General features: G+C 40.9%; 1 protein-coding gene across 14 annotated transcripts in view; it reads right to left on the reverse strand.

The window, feature by feature from the left end:
- Asb3 (ankyrin repeat and SOCS box containing 3) overlaps positions 1-16,155 on the reverse strand; it is a 391,624-nt gene that overhangs the window by 318,030 nt on the left and 57,439 nt on the right. For 12 of the 14 annotated variants that reach the window (XR_012907205.1, XR_012907206.1, XR_012907204.1 and 9 more), the window contains exon 9: positions 10,243-10,373. The exons of 1 other annotated variant lie outside the window; for it this stretch is intronic. Coding sequence is in view for 9 of the 13 variants with exons in the window: in XM_075942489.1 (XP_075798604.1) it covers positions 10,243-10,373 (131 nt within the window). In the remaining 4 variants the exon portion in view is untranslated. Of the gene's footprint in view, positions 1-8,028; positions 8,656-10,242; positions 10,374-16,155 lie in introns of those variants that run through there. One more of the 14 variants, XM_075942492.1, reaches the window with a different exon arrangement.

Raw genomic sequence — 16,155 nt, forward strand, 5'->3', positions numbered from 1 at the left:
GAAAGCCTGTCTCAAATGTCTTCATTGTATATATTATTGTACACAGTGTGATGCTCCACAGGAAATTCTCCATAGAGTAGATAACGTAGTTGAGGATATCGTCCTCCAAGTGCTCTGCTCTGCCTTCACTGCTCCAGTCAGTCCTCAGGGTCATCTATGGAGCTTTTCTTCTACATTCATGTATACACAAACATTTTATATATCTGTATAAAATCTAGGTACCACAACTTTATGGGGGCACACTTAAATTTGTTTAATAGTATTACCTCCAGGTGAATCACGTTTTTCAGCAAATGATATCTTTATTCTTGTTATGACCAAATGAAATTCCACTGCATGCATGTACCTCATTTCTTATATCCAGTCCTTTGTTGTTGAACATAAGGGCGGTTCCTATAACCTAATTATTGCAAATAGTGCTGCAACTCACATACAAGTTTCTCTATGGTAAGATGACTTGAAGCCATGCAGGTCATACAAACAGCATACTTGGGATATGTATGTAGTGAATATAGTACCAGTTTTTTGAGGACCCTCCATAATGATACACATATTGGCAAAAACAACTGACATTCCCACCAGCAGTATATACAACCTACATTTGTCCACGTTTCCCATCATTTGCTGTTATGATGACATCATACTAACAGGTGTGATGGTGTTGGAAATCTCCGCTCCAGTCTCACTTCCCATTACAAACCCCACCCTAAAGACAGGGTTTCTCTGTAGCTTTGGAGCCTGTCCTGGAGCTAGCTCTTGTAGACCAGGCTGGCCTCGAACTCACAGAGATCTGCCTGCCTCTACTAGAATTAAAGGTGTGCACCACCACCGCCTGGCTCCCCCACCCTTCTTAGAAAGCCCACCACTGGCAGCTCCCCGACCCCCCTCGAGGCTGCTTAAAGACCATGCCTATAGGGTATTTAAGATTTTCATTTGGGAGCAGCAGTGTGATTTCTTCTTAGCCCTGAGATCACCCAGGGGTGCTTTGCTCATTAAACCTGGATTTTAATTTGGCCTGATCTGACCCATTGCATCAGCAGAGAAACCCACTGTCGGGATTCAAAAATACCTATTGTCTGGTGCTGGGCCTGGATACCATAACCACGTGGATGTGGGAAGCCACTCTCCCTCTTACAATGCTCCCTCCCAAACTGATCAGCTTTTGGCCCAATAAACTGCCCATTCCAAATCACTGTTTAGAGTTCCAAGAACCCTCCCAATCTTCAGGGTACCCTGCCAAGATGTGGCTGTGCAGGGGCAACCCTAACCCACTTCTGAAGCAAGGCTTGTCTTTGTTCTGTGGGACCTTTGGTTAGGAGATGTTCTATGCAAAGACACCTCCGCTCCCCTCGCCACTTGACCTCAAGCCATCTAGGAGAATGTCCTGCCATTATCTTTGGTCTCTGGCATAGCCTTTGAAGTGGGCAGCACCAAGTCTAAATCTATTTCCCCAACTGCTGCAAAATTTATCCAAAGTTACTCAGTATTTGGGATCTGTACTTCCTCCCTACCCATACCCCACTCTGCTCTGCCTGCTCTCTCACCGGGTGTCTTGTTCTTCCATGTGCTACAATGTGGAACAAGTCAGCTGCATTCTCCACATGGTTCTTGTCTTCCCCTGCTCCTGCTACCACCACTGACACCGTGGCATGACAGACTGTGGCTGTCCCTCTGTCCCATCCGGCTTTCCACTCCGTACATAGGAGGCATACATCCGTTTGCCTTGGGGAAGGGGACAGCATGCCACATTGGTCTTCTGATGCCTCCCATCGTTGCTATGCTTAGCAAGCTGGAGCCGGTGTAGTGTGGGGAATGCAATGGGTGTTGTCATCCTTCCCTCCAACTGGGAGCATCCTCCCTGCCTACTGCTTTAATTCTTATGGTTTCTTATACTGCGAGTTCTGATCTTATGATGGAGGAAGGTCATTGGTTAATTATAATAAAGAAACTGCTTGGCCCTCATAGGTTAGAACTATGGTTCTAACTCCACATAGGTGGGTGGAGTAAACAGAACAGAATGCTGGGAGGAAGAGGAAGTGAGGTAAGATTCCTCAGACAGACACCATGCAGCTCATCATCAGGGCAGAGGTGATGAAGCAAGCCCCCAGGTCAGACATGCTGAATCTTTCCCGGTAAGCACACCTAGTGGTGCTACACAGAATATTAGAAATGGGTTAGATCAATATGTAAGAGCTAGCCAGTAAGAGGCTGGAACTAATGAGCCAAGCAGTGTTTAAAAGAACACAGTTTGTGTGTTGTTATTTGAGGTAAAGCTAGCAGGTGGCAGGAGCTAGGTGGCGGAATGCAACCCGCAGCTCCCTTTAACAATCTTAGGATTTTTAAGTTGATCATCTGACATGGCTTCCCATGGAAAGTTATGTCTGTCTTTCTGTTAAAACATTCTGTCTACTTTGTATGGATGGACAGCACTCTGTGCCTATGTATTTTCTTGTGTATAAATACATGTGGCCACTGAATGCTTGTTTCTGACTGGTTTTAAATGCCTGGGTTTACATGTTCTATGTAACATGTAACAGCTCATGTTCTTGGTAACAGCTCAGCTGTTGCTATTACAACCAGCTGCCTGGGTTCAAAATTTGCCGCTGGGTTTTTCTGGCCGTGAATCTGATGTGATGACAGAGAAAGTTATTCAGTTAGTGAAATGAAAACTTGTGATTGCAAACTGAAATTGTTCTGGGAAATAACACATGGTCGGCCACCATTTTAACTAAGTACAACACATGGGCAGTCACCACTTTGACTAATGCTGAAACAGAGGGAGGTCACATGACTATATCACCTCTTAAATAAAATTGACCATATGGAGTGGTCCACCAAGGAGACATTAGATCTCTAATATGATTTTAAAAAAAAACAAGGTTTATGAAAGACAGATTTCTAAACAATGCTGGTTTACTGAGGAATCAAAGTTGCACCTCCATGTATTCAATCAAACACTAAATTGTTTACAACGTTAAAACTTGTGTTTTGCCTTCCACAGATTATGAATACAATCTATGTCCCAGGACCACAGCTGAACACCAGAGACTGAGATATTCCTATTTTATGATGTAGCAATATGATGACCTAAACAGTCTGACAATAGGTTTTTTCCTCCTTATCTAAGGTCTATTCGGGGTGACAAAGACCAATTTAAAAACAACATCTAACTTTCTTTCTTTTTCCAACATTGGTAAACTGTAGCTAATCTGGTAAATCACTAAGACATACAAGTTAACCATCAATTACCTCATAACAGATCAACTTCTTTGGTATGCTCAGATACAGCAGGTGAAATTTATCCCTTCTGATAGTGTTGATGACTAAGGTACTGACAGATTTACCAGTTTAACATCTCTCCCCCTGACTCCCCAAGGCTACAACCACTTTGGGAGCTCATAATCCATTGGTTAAATTTCCTGTTAAAAACACAGACAAGTTTGCCTCATTCACAGGCTTCATAATACAGAAAATAAATAGGTCTTGGTGTAACTTCCGAGGTTGAGTTCTAGCACTGCAGTTTTGACTGCTACTGCATAGAAGCTTTCTCAGCATTACTGTATCATCTTCAGTCACATATGGCAAAACTCTGCCGAGATGCTAACTCATCCCCCTCTGAAGAGATTAGCATTGGAGAGGGCAGGGAAGCCTGCAGGCAGGTTCAACTCTGTTCATCCTCTCATGCTCCTCAGCCTCCCTCCTTCTTCCTCCACTCGCTCAACCTCTTTTCTTCAGTAAATTTCCTCTGTTTATCTTCTAGGTATAGACTTAAAGGTATGTTTCACTGGGATGAAAGCAAGCACTAGGGAAAATGTCCATGCCTCTTAACCCAAAGCCACAGACTTTTTCTATGACACCAAGTTGTAAATCTGTTCCAGTTGTCTTACAGACATCTGCAGGTTCCTGGCCAAAGAATCCTGCTATCAAGGAATCTAGCCTGGTGGATCAATCTCTAGACAGGCCCACTCCTCCTGCCAGACTTATGCCAAGGCCAACCCACAGGGGAGCCTACAGATAATGCCAGTCCCTGCACCTGCTCTGAAGACACCAATGAGATGCCTACTAGTAGGATGACTTCGCCCACATGTCCACTCATAATAAGCTCCATTATCTCTTAACTCTTAGTGATACCTTTATAGGAGGGATGGAGGCAACCCCCACCTCCAGGGAAACAGCTCTGTGATGGCTCAGGTACTCCTGAAGCACATTATCCCCCAATTTGATGTGCCATCTCCCCAAACTCCTGGGACATTAGTGCTAGTACCACCTCTCCAGGTTGAAACAGGAACCTATCCGGGATAAATGGTCTGGCCAACTGGAACCGGACCCTTTAATTTTTTCAAAATGTCCCAATGAGCGGTATACCTGCTCTTTTGCATCTGGCTCGTTAACCCTTGCCTCCTCTGTACAACCAGAGCACATCTGTTTCATTCTCTCTGACAGGCATCACTCTTCCTATGGCTAGTCCTGTCCACAGGGCCAATGTTAATAATCTATTTTTTCTCCTAGCAACCTCCCTTATTCACTTCCTCAAGAAATAGACCCCTGAGGTTTCCAGGATGGCAGTTGACCAAATGCTTCTTCACCCACCTCCCACCAAGCATGAGTCCACTGACTCTGGACTCCCCTCCCCATACTGTTCTATGCCAGCAGGAAATAGATAGACTTGAAACGGTACCCAAAGGTTGAGATGTTGGAACTCTCCACTCTGTTCTCACTAAGCCTGCCATAGGCAGCTCCTCTCCTGGAGCTACTCAAAGACCTTGCTTACAGGGTATTTAAGGCCCCCTCCTTGGAAGCAGCAGTGTGATCTCTCTCCTACTTCCACGACCCCCCAAGAAACACCCAAAAGTTGCTTTGCTCATTAAACCTAGACTTTTAATTTGACCTGATCTGACATATTGTATCGGCAGAGAAACTCATTACCAGAGATTTAAAAATACTTACCAATGGGGTTTCAACGCAGTTTTAGTTCACACTTCTCTAATGGCTGGAGAGGTGAACATTTTCACAGGTTTACTGGCCATTTCAACCTTTGTGAACTGTTTGTTCATTGGCCCATTTGCTAACTGGGTTAATCTCTTGCTTATTTTTTGTTGCTGGTTTTATTGGGGGGTGTTTTAGTATATTCTAAAAATAATCCTGTGTTTGATGTAAAGATCAGCAATTTCTCTCCTATTCTGAAGTGAAGAAACCTTCACTCGACATTTTCTTTACACACGTATTTAATTTCATGAAGGTGACTTGTGAACTGTTAGCATTATTTTCTGATAAACTGGAGTACTAGCCAGAAAGTCCCTACCTCTTGTCTGTATCTTGAAGTATTTCCCCTACTTTTTCTTGTAACAGTTTCACAGAGTTTCGCGTCTTCAAATTAGGTCTTTGTTTTATTTACAGTTGATTTTTGTCAGGGTAAGAAATAGGAATCTCAAATCATTCTGCTACAGTTGGGTACAAGATCCATTTGTTAAAAGGCTGTCTTTTTCCAAAATGTTGTTGGCATCTTTGGCAAAAAAGAGATGGTTGTAGCTGTGCGGGTTTATATCTGGTTGCTTTAGCCTGTTCCTGAGGTGGTCTGAATAAGAATATCCTTCACAGGCTCATATATTTGAATGCTTCATCATTAGGCAGTGGAACTACTTGAAGGATTAGGAGGATTGCTTTGTTTTCGGCCCACTACACCACTCCATACAGAAGGGATTTACTCACTATGAGACTACGTTTCAAAATCTCCCCCACTGCTTCCAAAGCTCAAAGACAAGCAGAATAGCAAAATTCTTTTAATTTAACCATTCTTTTTTCAAGGCACTAAAGCCCCCTCACCCCAATGCTCCATAAATGCTATTCACTGGACCATCTATCTGAGACAACCAGCTGACCTTCAAGTCCACCACCAATTTCCCCTTATTTGAGCCTGGTGATACTGTCCGGGTCAAGCAGGTAGCCAAGGGACACCGAAAGACACTTGGAAAGGACCTATATAGTGATACTCTCCACTCCTAGATGTGTGAAGGTAGCATTGCACCATGGATACACAGCCAGGTCAAGGAAGTGGAAGCCACAGCTATTATCACCAAATGGACTGTATCCTGGACTATGAGTCCATTAAAATTAAGGTTTCATCGGGGCCCTGGTCCCTTACACCTCATGCCCCTCTAGTTCCTAAGTCTTGTGTTTTTCGCTATGGGTATCATTGCAGGGTCACAGTCTAACCCCCATCATCCTCAGATGTGAATCTGGGAACGAAGGAAGTTAGGTACAGGGAAAATGTCTTAGAGTTCTGTTGCTGTTAAGAGACGCCATTACTACAGCAACCTTCACAAAAAAAAAAAAACCATTTACTTAGGGCCTTGCTTACTGTTTCAGAGATGCAGTCATTTTCATCAAGCAAGGAGCATAGTGACATGCATACAGGCATGGTGCTAGAGTGTATCAGAGTTTCACATCCAGATTTACAGGCAGTAGGCAGAGAGAGACAGTGGGTCTGTCTTGGGCTTCTGAAAAAAACCCAAAGCCCAAGCCCAGTGGCATGCTTCCAACAAGGCCACACCTAATCCAACAAGACTGCACCTCCTAATCCCTGTCAAACAGCACCACTCCCTCATGACCAAGCATTCAAATCTGTGAGTCTATGGGGGCAATTCTTATTCAAACCACCACAGGAGATGATTGTTAATAAGGCTATCAACCAGCAACCCATATTCTATCTTGACCTTTGCTCACTGATGACCACTTTCTTATACTTGTCAGATGGTTAAGATGAACAAAACAAATGACAGCTCATGCTGCCAAGGATGTGGAATAAGGGGAGTGCAAACATGTATAGCCACTGTGGAAATCAGCAGCAGCACCTTAAGATCTACCTATTCCACTCTTGAGAACAGACTCAAAGGATGTTTCCTCCTACCGTTGAAATACTTGCCCAACCATCATCAGTGCTGTTTGTCTTAGTTAGGGTTTTCTATTGCTCTGAAGAAACACCATGACCATAGCAAGTCTTATAAAGAACATATTTAACGAGGGTGGATTGCTTCCAGTTTCATAGAATCAGTCCATTATCGTCATGATGGCAGGCATGGTGGTGTGTAGGCAGACATGGTGCTGGAGCTGAGAGTGCTAATCTTTCTGCTTGTTGGAGAAACAAATCTAAAATGGAAGGGGGTAAGTTGTCCTGAACTATTCAGTCCATTAATTCACTGCCCCAAGGCAGTGCACGCTATTCCACTGGCTCACTGGCTCCACCAGACCACCCACCCATGCTGTGGTGACCCCCATGCAGAGGCCATGACCCGAGAAAACCTCAAAGAAAAGAAGGAAAGGAGACAGAGATAATCAGTATTAGGCTCCAATTACTTAGTCTCCATGCCTGACTACCTTACTGTCAGCATTTGTATGGACATTGCCTCATATTCTGAGCAAGCTAATGATCAGATCCTACATCCTCGACTGCATGGCCAACTAAACTACTGGTCCTTAGGACAAACTATGATCTCCTAGAACAGTATGAGTCAATGATTTGTCTCATGTCCATAGAACCAGTAGGAAATGTGACAGATCAAGACAGTTCCTCCATCTTCTGCTCTTGCTGAGGTCATTTTAGGCTCACCTAGAATTTGATCTCCTTCATGGAGAATCCATGGAAAATTACCCAGCTCTATTCTATCAACCCAAGGTCAAGATGGCTTAGGTAATTTAGCTTCTGTTAATCTGCTTGCCTGTGCAAACCTTCCCCTGCTTCTGCTGAACAAGATAAGATAGAAGGATGTTGTTTTTGCCTTTAAAAGCTCCTTGCTCTAAATGCTCAGGGATATGCTTAGGTCTGGAATACCTGAGTATAGTCCAAGCCAGCTGGAATAAAGACTTTCAATTGGCTATAAACTACATCCCTATGGTCATCGCAGGTGGGATTCCCATAACACTACCTGAGAGCTGGGATTTGAGACATACACCACACCACGTCCAGCTCAAGCACTCTATATGTTTTTTCTTTCTTTCTTTCTTTCTTGTTTTCTTTCTTTCTTTCTTTCTTTCTTTCTTTCTTTCTTTCTTTCTTTCTTTTTTTTGACACAGGTTTTCTCTGTGTAGCCCTGGCTGCGCTGGAACTCACACTGTAGACTAGGCTGTCCTCAAACTCAGAGATCCACCTGTCTCTTCCTTCTGAGTGCTGGGACTAATGATGTATGACAGCACCACATAGAATATATGAAATTTCTGAAGGTAATTAACAAGCTTTTCAATTCATAAAATTAACAATGGTTGCCTTCATCACATTATAAAGTAACTAAAGGTCTCTTATATAGGTATTAACCTGTCTGTTGTTTTTAAAACTGCATCACTATGTGGAAACAGGCTGGCCTCACAATATAGCTCAAGCTAGCCTTGAACTAGTGGTCTTCTTGTCTCAGCTTTCTGAATGCAGAGATTAAAGGTATGAGCCACTATACCAGGCCTTGGAATCTAATATATTACCACCCAGATAACAATAATAGCTCAATGGTTGTGACAATCAAAACTTGTTTTCAAATAGGGGCCACAATCCAGACACACCGTTGAAACACCGCTACGGTGAATGAGATGAATAGGAAACAACTGCCAGGCTCTGAGTCACTCTCTCTGGGAAAATATTGTTCTCCAAGCTCTTAGACCTACTGAAACCTAGGAAACAGGAAGACCACAAGGACTTGTAAGTAAAATGACACGTTCAGGGTGAGACTCTCTGATCCAGACACACCCGCCGTGTGGCGAGGCCTTCAGAAGTAACCTGAACAGAGTTTCAGATGCACAGTCATAGTTTCCTGTTTGGCATATGCACTTCTCTTTTGATTTTTCTCTGTTCCCAACTCCACTGTCCCACAAGAACAGATATTTATTTTTGGACGAGGCAAATACAAAATTAGTAAAAGCATATGCAAATACCAACATTGTGGATTCCATGCAGGAGAACATTCCCACATCATCATTAAAGAAATTCTAAACTGGAAGGCTTGGAGACTCCAAACAGAAAACTATGCATCAACAGAAATATTCTCACAGTCTCAGTACACCTAGATTCAGGAGCATATTTTCCTCTGGCGGCTTTAGATTAAAAAAAGTTTACTGAAATGGAATTTTCCAAGAAACTAGAAGACATTTCTAGAGATATATATATAGGTTCATTTGTCAAAGACCTATTCAAACTCCGTTTTTGGAGATTCATTTTATGCAAAAATAGACATGAAACAGTTCTCATAACTTAAAACATATAACCATACAACATATGGTCTGACTCAGCTTCTTTCTCCCAGCATTCTGTTTGGTCTACTCTGCCTACCTAATTTTCTGTCCTATTAAAGGCCAAGGCGGTTTTTTATTAACCAATAGACATATGACCCTCCTCCATCACCACCCTGGGCTATATAGGAAGATCCTCTCTAAAAAAGCAACAACAAAACAATCAGTTCCCAGAATTTCAACCCGGCTCACAGTGATGTGAGATTCCCCTTATAAACTGTGAATACCACTGGCTAATAGAGAAACTGCTTTGAACCTGTTGCAGGGCACATCACAGGTAGGCAGGAAAAACTAGGTTGAATGGTGGGAGAAAGAAGGTGGAGTCAGTGAGAAGCCATATGGCCCCACTGGAGACAGACACCAGAACTTCACCACAGCCTCGTGGCGATACACAGATTAATGGAAATGGGTTAAATTAAGATATAAAAGTTAGATATAATAAGAAGCTAGAGCTAATGGGTAAAGCAGTAATTTAACTAATATAGTTTCTGTGTGGTTATTTCATGGCTGGGCTTCTGGGCAGCCAGGAAACAAACAAGCGGCCTCCAACTACATCACAGGGTATACCAAAAGCTGATATACTATCAGTAGAGATAGTGTAAATAAAATGTTAGTATTTCCCTTCAGAGATGTTAGCATATTATAAACAGAACCCAAATTTTTAAAGAAAATTAAGTTCAGCATTCTTTTGAATGTAAACTAAATGTTTTGCTTATATAACTTTATGAAAACAAAAGGATATTAGTAAAAACTGTCAACTGACCACTCTCTATAAGATCAGTAGGTTAAACTTATGAACAGACACAATTCTTAAGAGAAAATTACTGTCCTTTCCCCACCCTTTCTACGTGTAAAGAAATGCAAATTCTGCCTAATTTACTATATGTTCTATAACAAATCCACAAAAAAATTCAATGTAGCAAGAAAACCAAGAGCAGGAAAAGCAGTATATTTAAACCTATACTTTCTTACCCATATGTTGCTGAAGAGCCCAAGAAGAGTTTGCACGAGCAGAGATCATCTTTTCAACAGGTGGTGGAAGTCTCTTCCAATTAGAAAATTCCAAAGTAAAAATAAGGACATCATCGCTGACTGAGTTAACCCTGTATGAACAACATGTTAACAGGCCATCAACAGCAAAATATTAACATATTTAGGGCTAGTACTAAAAGCAAATATCACATTCCTTTTATACAAGAACTCGATGATGGGACTCCTAGGAGAGAGGCTGGAGAAAACAAGCTCCACTAGGAGCAGAAGGAAAGAGCAAATCCAGTCCTGGGACACTGCCAGACCAGAATTGAGCCAATGAGCTGACCCAGAGTCTGCGATCTCCACCAGAACCGGAGTGGGACTGAACCAGTTACCTAAGACAGAAAAAACAAGCTACACCAAGAAGCAGAAGCCAGGAGCAGACACAGTCCCGGGACATGGGGGGATCAGGACATAGCCAGCGACCAGATCCAGACTCAACAATCTCCACCACAACAGGCCCAACTCCACGCCAGGGACTTCTGAAGGAGGATATTCAGACCAAGATGTACAGAAACAGATCAAAGCCTGCAGCCTAAGCCAAAGTAGGCCTGAAACAGCAAACTCCAAGGGAGCAGAGCCAAGCACAGGAGCACTGAGCTACCTCCTGGAACAGGAGTAACCAACAGGGAAACTAGAACTGTGACACTGACTGTACCACGAGGAACAACCATCTGAGCTTGGGATTCACTGGCACCTAGAAGATTATTCAACAGAATCTCAAACAGCCCAACCATACCTATTAGAGGAAAAGATGAGTAGAAAAGAAGATCACATGCTACACCACAAAGAAGCAACGCAATACCAGTAAATGGACTTAACAGACATCTACAGAATATTCCATCCAAACAAAAAGAATATACCTTCTTCTCAGCACCTCATGGAACCTTCTCAAAAATTGACCACATACTTGGTAACAAAACAAACCTCCAAAAAAAAAATGGAATATCCCAACGTACCTTATCAGATCACCATGGTTTAAAACTAGAAGTCAACAGCAATACTAATTCCAGAAAACCCACAAGCACACGGAAATTAAACAATGCTCACCTGAATCATCAATGGGTCAAGGAAGAAATAAAGGGGGAAATTAAAGACTTCCTAAAATTCAATGAAAAATGACCACACAACATACCCAAATTTATAGGATACAATGAAAGCAGTGTTAAGAGGCAAGTTCATAGCACTAAATGCCTATATAAAGAAGCTGAAAAAAAAATCTCACACTACTGAATTAACAAAACATTTGAAAACTTTAGAACAAAAAGAAGCAAACTCACATAAAAAAACTAGATGGCAGGAAATAAAGTGAGAGTTGAAATCAACAGAAGAGAAACAAAGAAAACAATACAAAGAATCAATGAGACAAAGAGCTGGTTCTTCAAGAAAATCAACAAAATAGACAAACCTTTATCCAAACTAAGCAAAAAGCAGAGAGAGAATATCCAAATTAACAAAATCAGAAAGGAAAAGGGGAACATAACAACAGACATGGAGGAAATACAGAGGATCATCAGGTCATATTTTGAAAACCTGTACTCCACAAAATTGGAAAACTTAAAGGAAATGGACAACTTTCTGGATAAATATCACTTACCAAAATTAAATCAAGACCATATAAGCAAATTAAACAGACCTATAACTCCTGAAGAAATAGAAACAGCCATCAAAAGTCTCCCAACCAAAAAAAGACTAGGACCAGATGGTTTCAGCTCAGAATTCTACAAGACTTTCAAGGAAGAACTAAGACCAATACTCCTCAAATTATTCCACACAATAGAAACAAAGGGAACACTGCCAAACTCTTTTTATGAGGCTACAATTACCCTGATACCCAAATCACAGAAAGAGAATACTAAGAAAGAAAATTACAGACCAATCTCACTCATAAACATTGATGCAAAAATACTAAATGAAATAATGGCAAATCGAACCCAAGAACACATCAGAACCATCATCCACCATGACCAAGTTGACTTCATCCCACAGATGCAGGAATGGTTCAACATATAAAAATCTGTCAACCTAATCCACCACATAAACAAGCTGAAAAATAAAAACCACATGATCATCTCATTAGATGTCGAAAAAGCATTTGACAAAATACAACATCCCTTCATGATAAACGTCTTGGAGAGAGCAGGGATACAAGAAACATACCTGAACATAATTGAGGTAATATACAGCAAGCCAACAGCCAACATCAAACTAATGGAGAGAAACTCCCAGCGATTCCACTGAAATCAGTAACAAGACCAGGTTGTCCACTCTCTCCTTATCTATTCAATATAGTTCTTGAGGTCCTAGCTAGAGCAATAAGGCACCAAAAGGAGATCAAGGGGATACAAATTGGAAAAGAATAAGTCAAACTCTCACTGTTTGTTTATGATATGATAGTTTACATAAGTGATCCCAAAAACTCTACCAAGGAACTTCTACAACTCATAAACACGTTTAGCAATGTAGCAGGATACAAGATTAACTAAAAAAAAAATCAATACACCTCCTGTACACAGATGATAAAAGGGCTGGGAAGAAATCAGAGAATCAACACCCTTCACAATAGCCACAAATAGCATAAAATATCTCAGAGTATCTCTAACTAAACAAGTGGAAGACTTGTATGATAAGAACTTTCAATCTTTGAAGAAAAAAGTTGAAGAAAACACTGAAAAGTGGAAAGATCTCCCATGCTCTTGGGTAGGTAGAATTAACATGGGGAAAATGGCAATCTTACCAAAAGCAATCTACAGATTCAACGCAATGCCCAGCAAAATTCTTCAAAGATGTCAAAAGAATGGTACTCATCTTCATTTGGAAAAGCAAAAAACCCAGGATAGCCAAAACAATCCTATGTAATAAAAGAACTTCTGGAGGCATCACAATCCCTGACTTCAAACTCTACTACTGATCTACAGTACTGAAAACAGCCTGGTATTGGCATAAGAACAGACAAGAGGACCAATGGAACCAAAGAGAAGACCTGGATATTATTCCACACATCTTCGAACACCTGATCTTTGATAAAGAAGCAAAAAATATCAAATGGAAAAAAGAAAGCATATTTAACAAGTGGTGCTGGCATAACTGGATATCAACATGAAAATAGACCCATATCTATCACCATCCACAAAATTCAAATGCAAATGGATCAAAGACTTCAACATAAAGCCAGCCACACTGAACCTATAGAAGAAAAAGTGGAAAGTACACTTGAACACATTGGCACAGGGAACCACTTCCTAAATAGAACCCCAACAGCACAGACACTGAGAGAAACAATTAATAAATGGGACCTCCTGAAACTGAAAAGCTTCTGTAAAGCAAAGGACATGGTCAACAAGACAAAACAACAGCCTACAGAATGGGAAAAGATCAGTAACCCCACATCAGACAGAGGTCTGATCTCCAAAATATACAAAGAATTCAAGAAATTGGTCATCAAAAGATCACATAATCCAATAAAAAATGGAGTACAGACTTAAACAGAGAACTTTCAACAGAGGAATCTAAAATGGCTGAAAGACACTTAAGGAAATGCTCAACATCCTTAGTCCTCAGAGAAATGAAAATCAAAACAACTCTGAGATACCATCTTTCACCTACAAGAATGGCCAAGATCAAAAACACTGATGACAACTTATGCTGGAGAGGTTGTGGGGTAAAGGGAACACTCCTGCATTGCTGGTGGGAATGCAAGCTGGTACAACCCCTTTGGATGTCAGTGTGGTGATTTCTCAGAAAATTAGGAAACAACCTTCCTCAAGACGCAGTAGTACCACCTTTGGGTATATATCCAAAGGATGCTCAATCGTTCCACAAGAACATGTGCTCAACTATGTTCACAGCAGCATTGTTTGTCATAGCCAGAACCTGGATACAACCTAAATGCCCCTTGATCGAAGAATGAATAATAAAAATGTGGTACATTTACACAATGGAATATTACACAGCAGAAAAAAAATAACGACAGCTTGAATTTTGTAGGAAAATGGATGGAGCTAGAAAACATTATTTTGAGTGAGGTAACCCAGCACAGAAAGACAATTACCATACATACTCATTCATAGGTGGTTTTTAAACATAAAGCAAAGAAAGCCAGTCTACAAACCACAATCCCAGAGAATTTAGACAACAATGCAGACACTAAGAGAGATTTACATAGATATAATCTACATGGGAAGTAGAAAATAGAAAAAGACAAGATCTCCTGAGTAAATTGGAGCATGGGGACTTTAAGGGAGGATTGAAGGCAGGGATGGGAGCAGAGAAAAATGTAGAGCTCAATAAGTAGCAATAAAAAAAAAGAAATAACAACAACAAAAAAAAACTGTGCTAAACAGCAGAAGACAAATACAGTCCTGATGCCCTTGCCCTTGACAACCATGAAAGACCCTGAGTATGTTCTCTGACATTTTTTAAATCAATAACTCAAGTAAAATTGTATCCTTCTCAAAGATCTCTGATTCAGTTTGACGGCTGAGAGGTTTCGTCAGTTTAAAAGGACAACCTCACCAAACAAATTTCAGTATAACTCCTTACTATGTTCTAAGTAGAGGGTGTTTTTTTTTTTTTTGGTTTTTCATACAAATGCAAGTTATAAAGGTCTTAGGACAAACGCAAGTTATCACATCTCTCCTGTTGTCATTCCCAGTCTTAATACTATCCATAAAATGCTGATAAGCAACAGAAAAGAATCTAATGATGAAGATGAACAAAAACAAGGCCACAGAAAGTATTCATAAAACTAGGGACAGTTCAATAGGCGTTAATAATCTAGGGTACTCCTAGAAATGGACTAGACTCTGGGCGCAGTTCTCTAAGGGGCCTCATGAGGCATCTCTACCCTCATGAAGAGCAGGCACTTTCTTCCCCATTGGAAAAAGCACCAGTGTCTTGGGTGAGCTTCCCATTACCTCCTCCCACCTAAGCTCTCTTGCCAAATGTAGTTCTGCCATCCCTATAGGCACAGAAACATATAAAAGGATACAGCTCAAATATTTCCATTCACCACTAAGCTGAATATATAGGAATGATAGCTCCCCAATGCTCCAGCCCCAACCCCCATAGCATTCCCAGGAGTGTGCAGCTCTTCTGAGAACTTTCCTCATTAAAGATTCAGTCCTAAAGGGTGATCCAACATTCAGCTTTAAGAAAAGAAATATCAGTTCCACACTAATAGTTTCTCTTCTCTTCTTCTTTCGAAACACAGGATTGCCTACCAGTTTGACAACAAGAACCTTCCACAAGTGTTAGAGATATTTGAAAACTAAGGAATAGAACAATAATTCAAAGTAAGTTCCAATTTCTAAAACACCTCTGCTACTTAAATGTCAAAATTCTTTAAGCCCTAGATATCTTAAATAATGCGTAACTATTTCTGCAGACTTTATAAAAATAATATTCAAGAAGAGAATAAACACACATTTAAAAGTCTACAATATAGGCTGGGAGGTGGTGGTGCACACCTTTAATCTCAGCACTCGGGAAGTAGAAGAAGGCACATCTCTGAGTTTGTGGCCAGTCTGGTCTACAAAGAGAGTTCCAGGACAGGCTCCAAAGCTATACAGAGAAACCCTGTCTCAGAAAAACAAAACAAACAAGCAAAAGTCTACAATATATTAAATACTGATTATTAATAGAACATGAAAACTTCAGTATTGTATCTTCCAGGAGTTTTCACATCCTTACACTCATGAAATTCAGTGAATCCTAACAAAATTACTTATATAAGTCTCAACTAAGACAGCCTCACGCCCTTTGAAGAAAAACAGGTCTACTGCATTACTGTTAGGTCTCAACCCAGACACTTCTAACCTAGATGCCTATTTAACATATCAAAGCAGACTGTCT

This window comes from Microtus pennsylvanicus, chromosome 12, assembly GCF_037038515.1.
Source record: "Microtus pennsylvanicus isolate mMicPen1 chromosome 12, mMicPen1.hap1, whole genome shotgun sequence".
NCBI classification, from domain to species: domain Eukaryota; kingdom Metazoa; phylum Chordata; class Mammalia; order Rodentia; family Cricetidae; genus Microtus; species Microtus pennsylvanicus.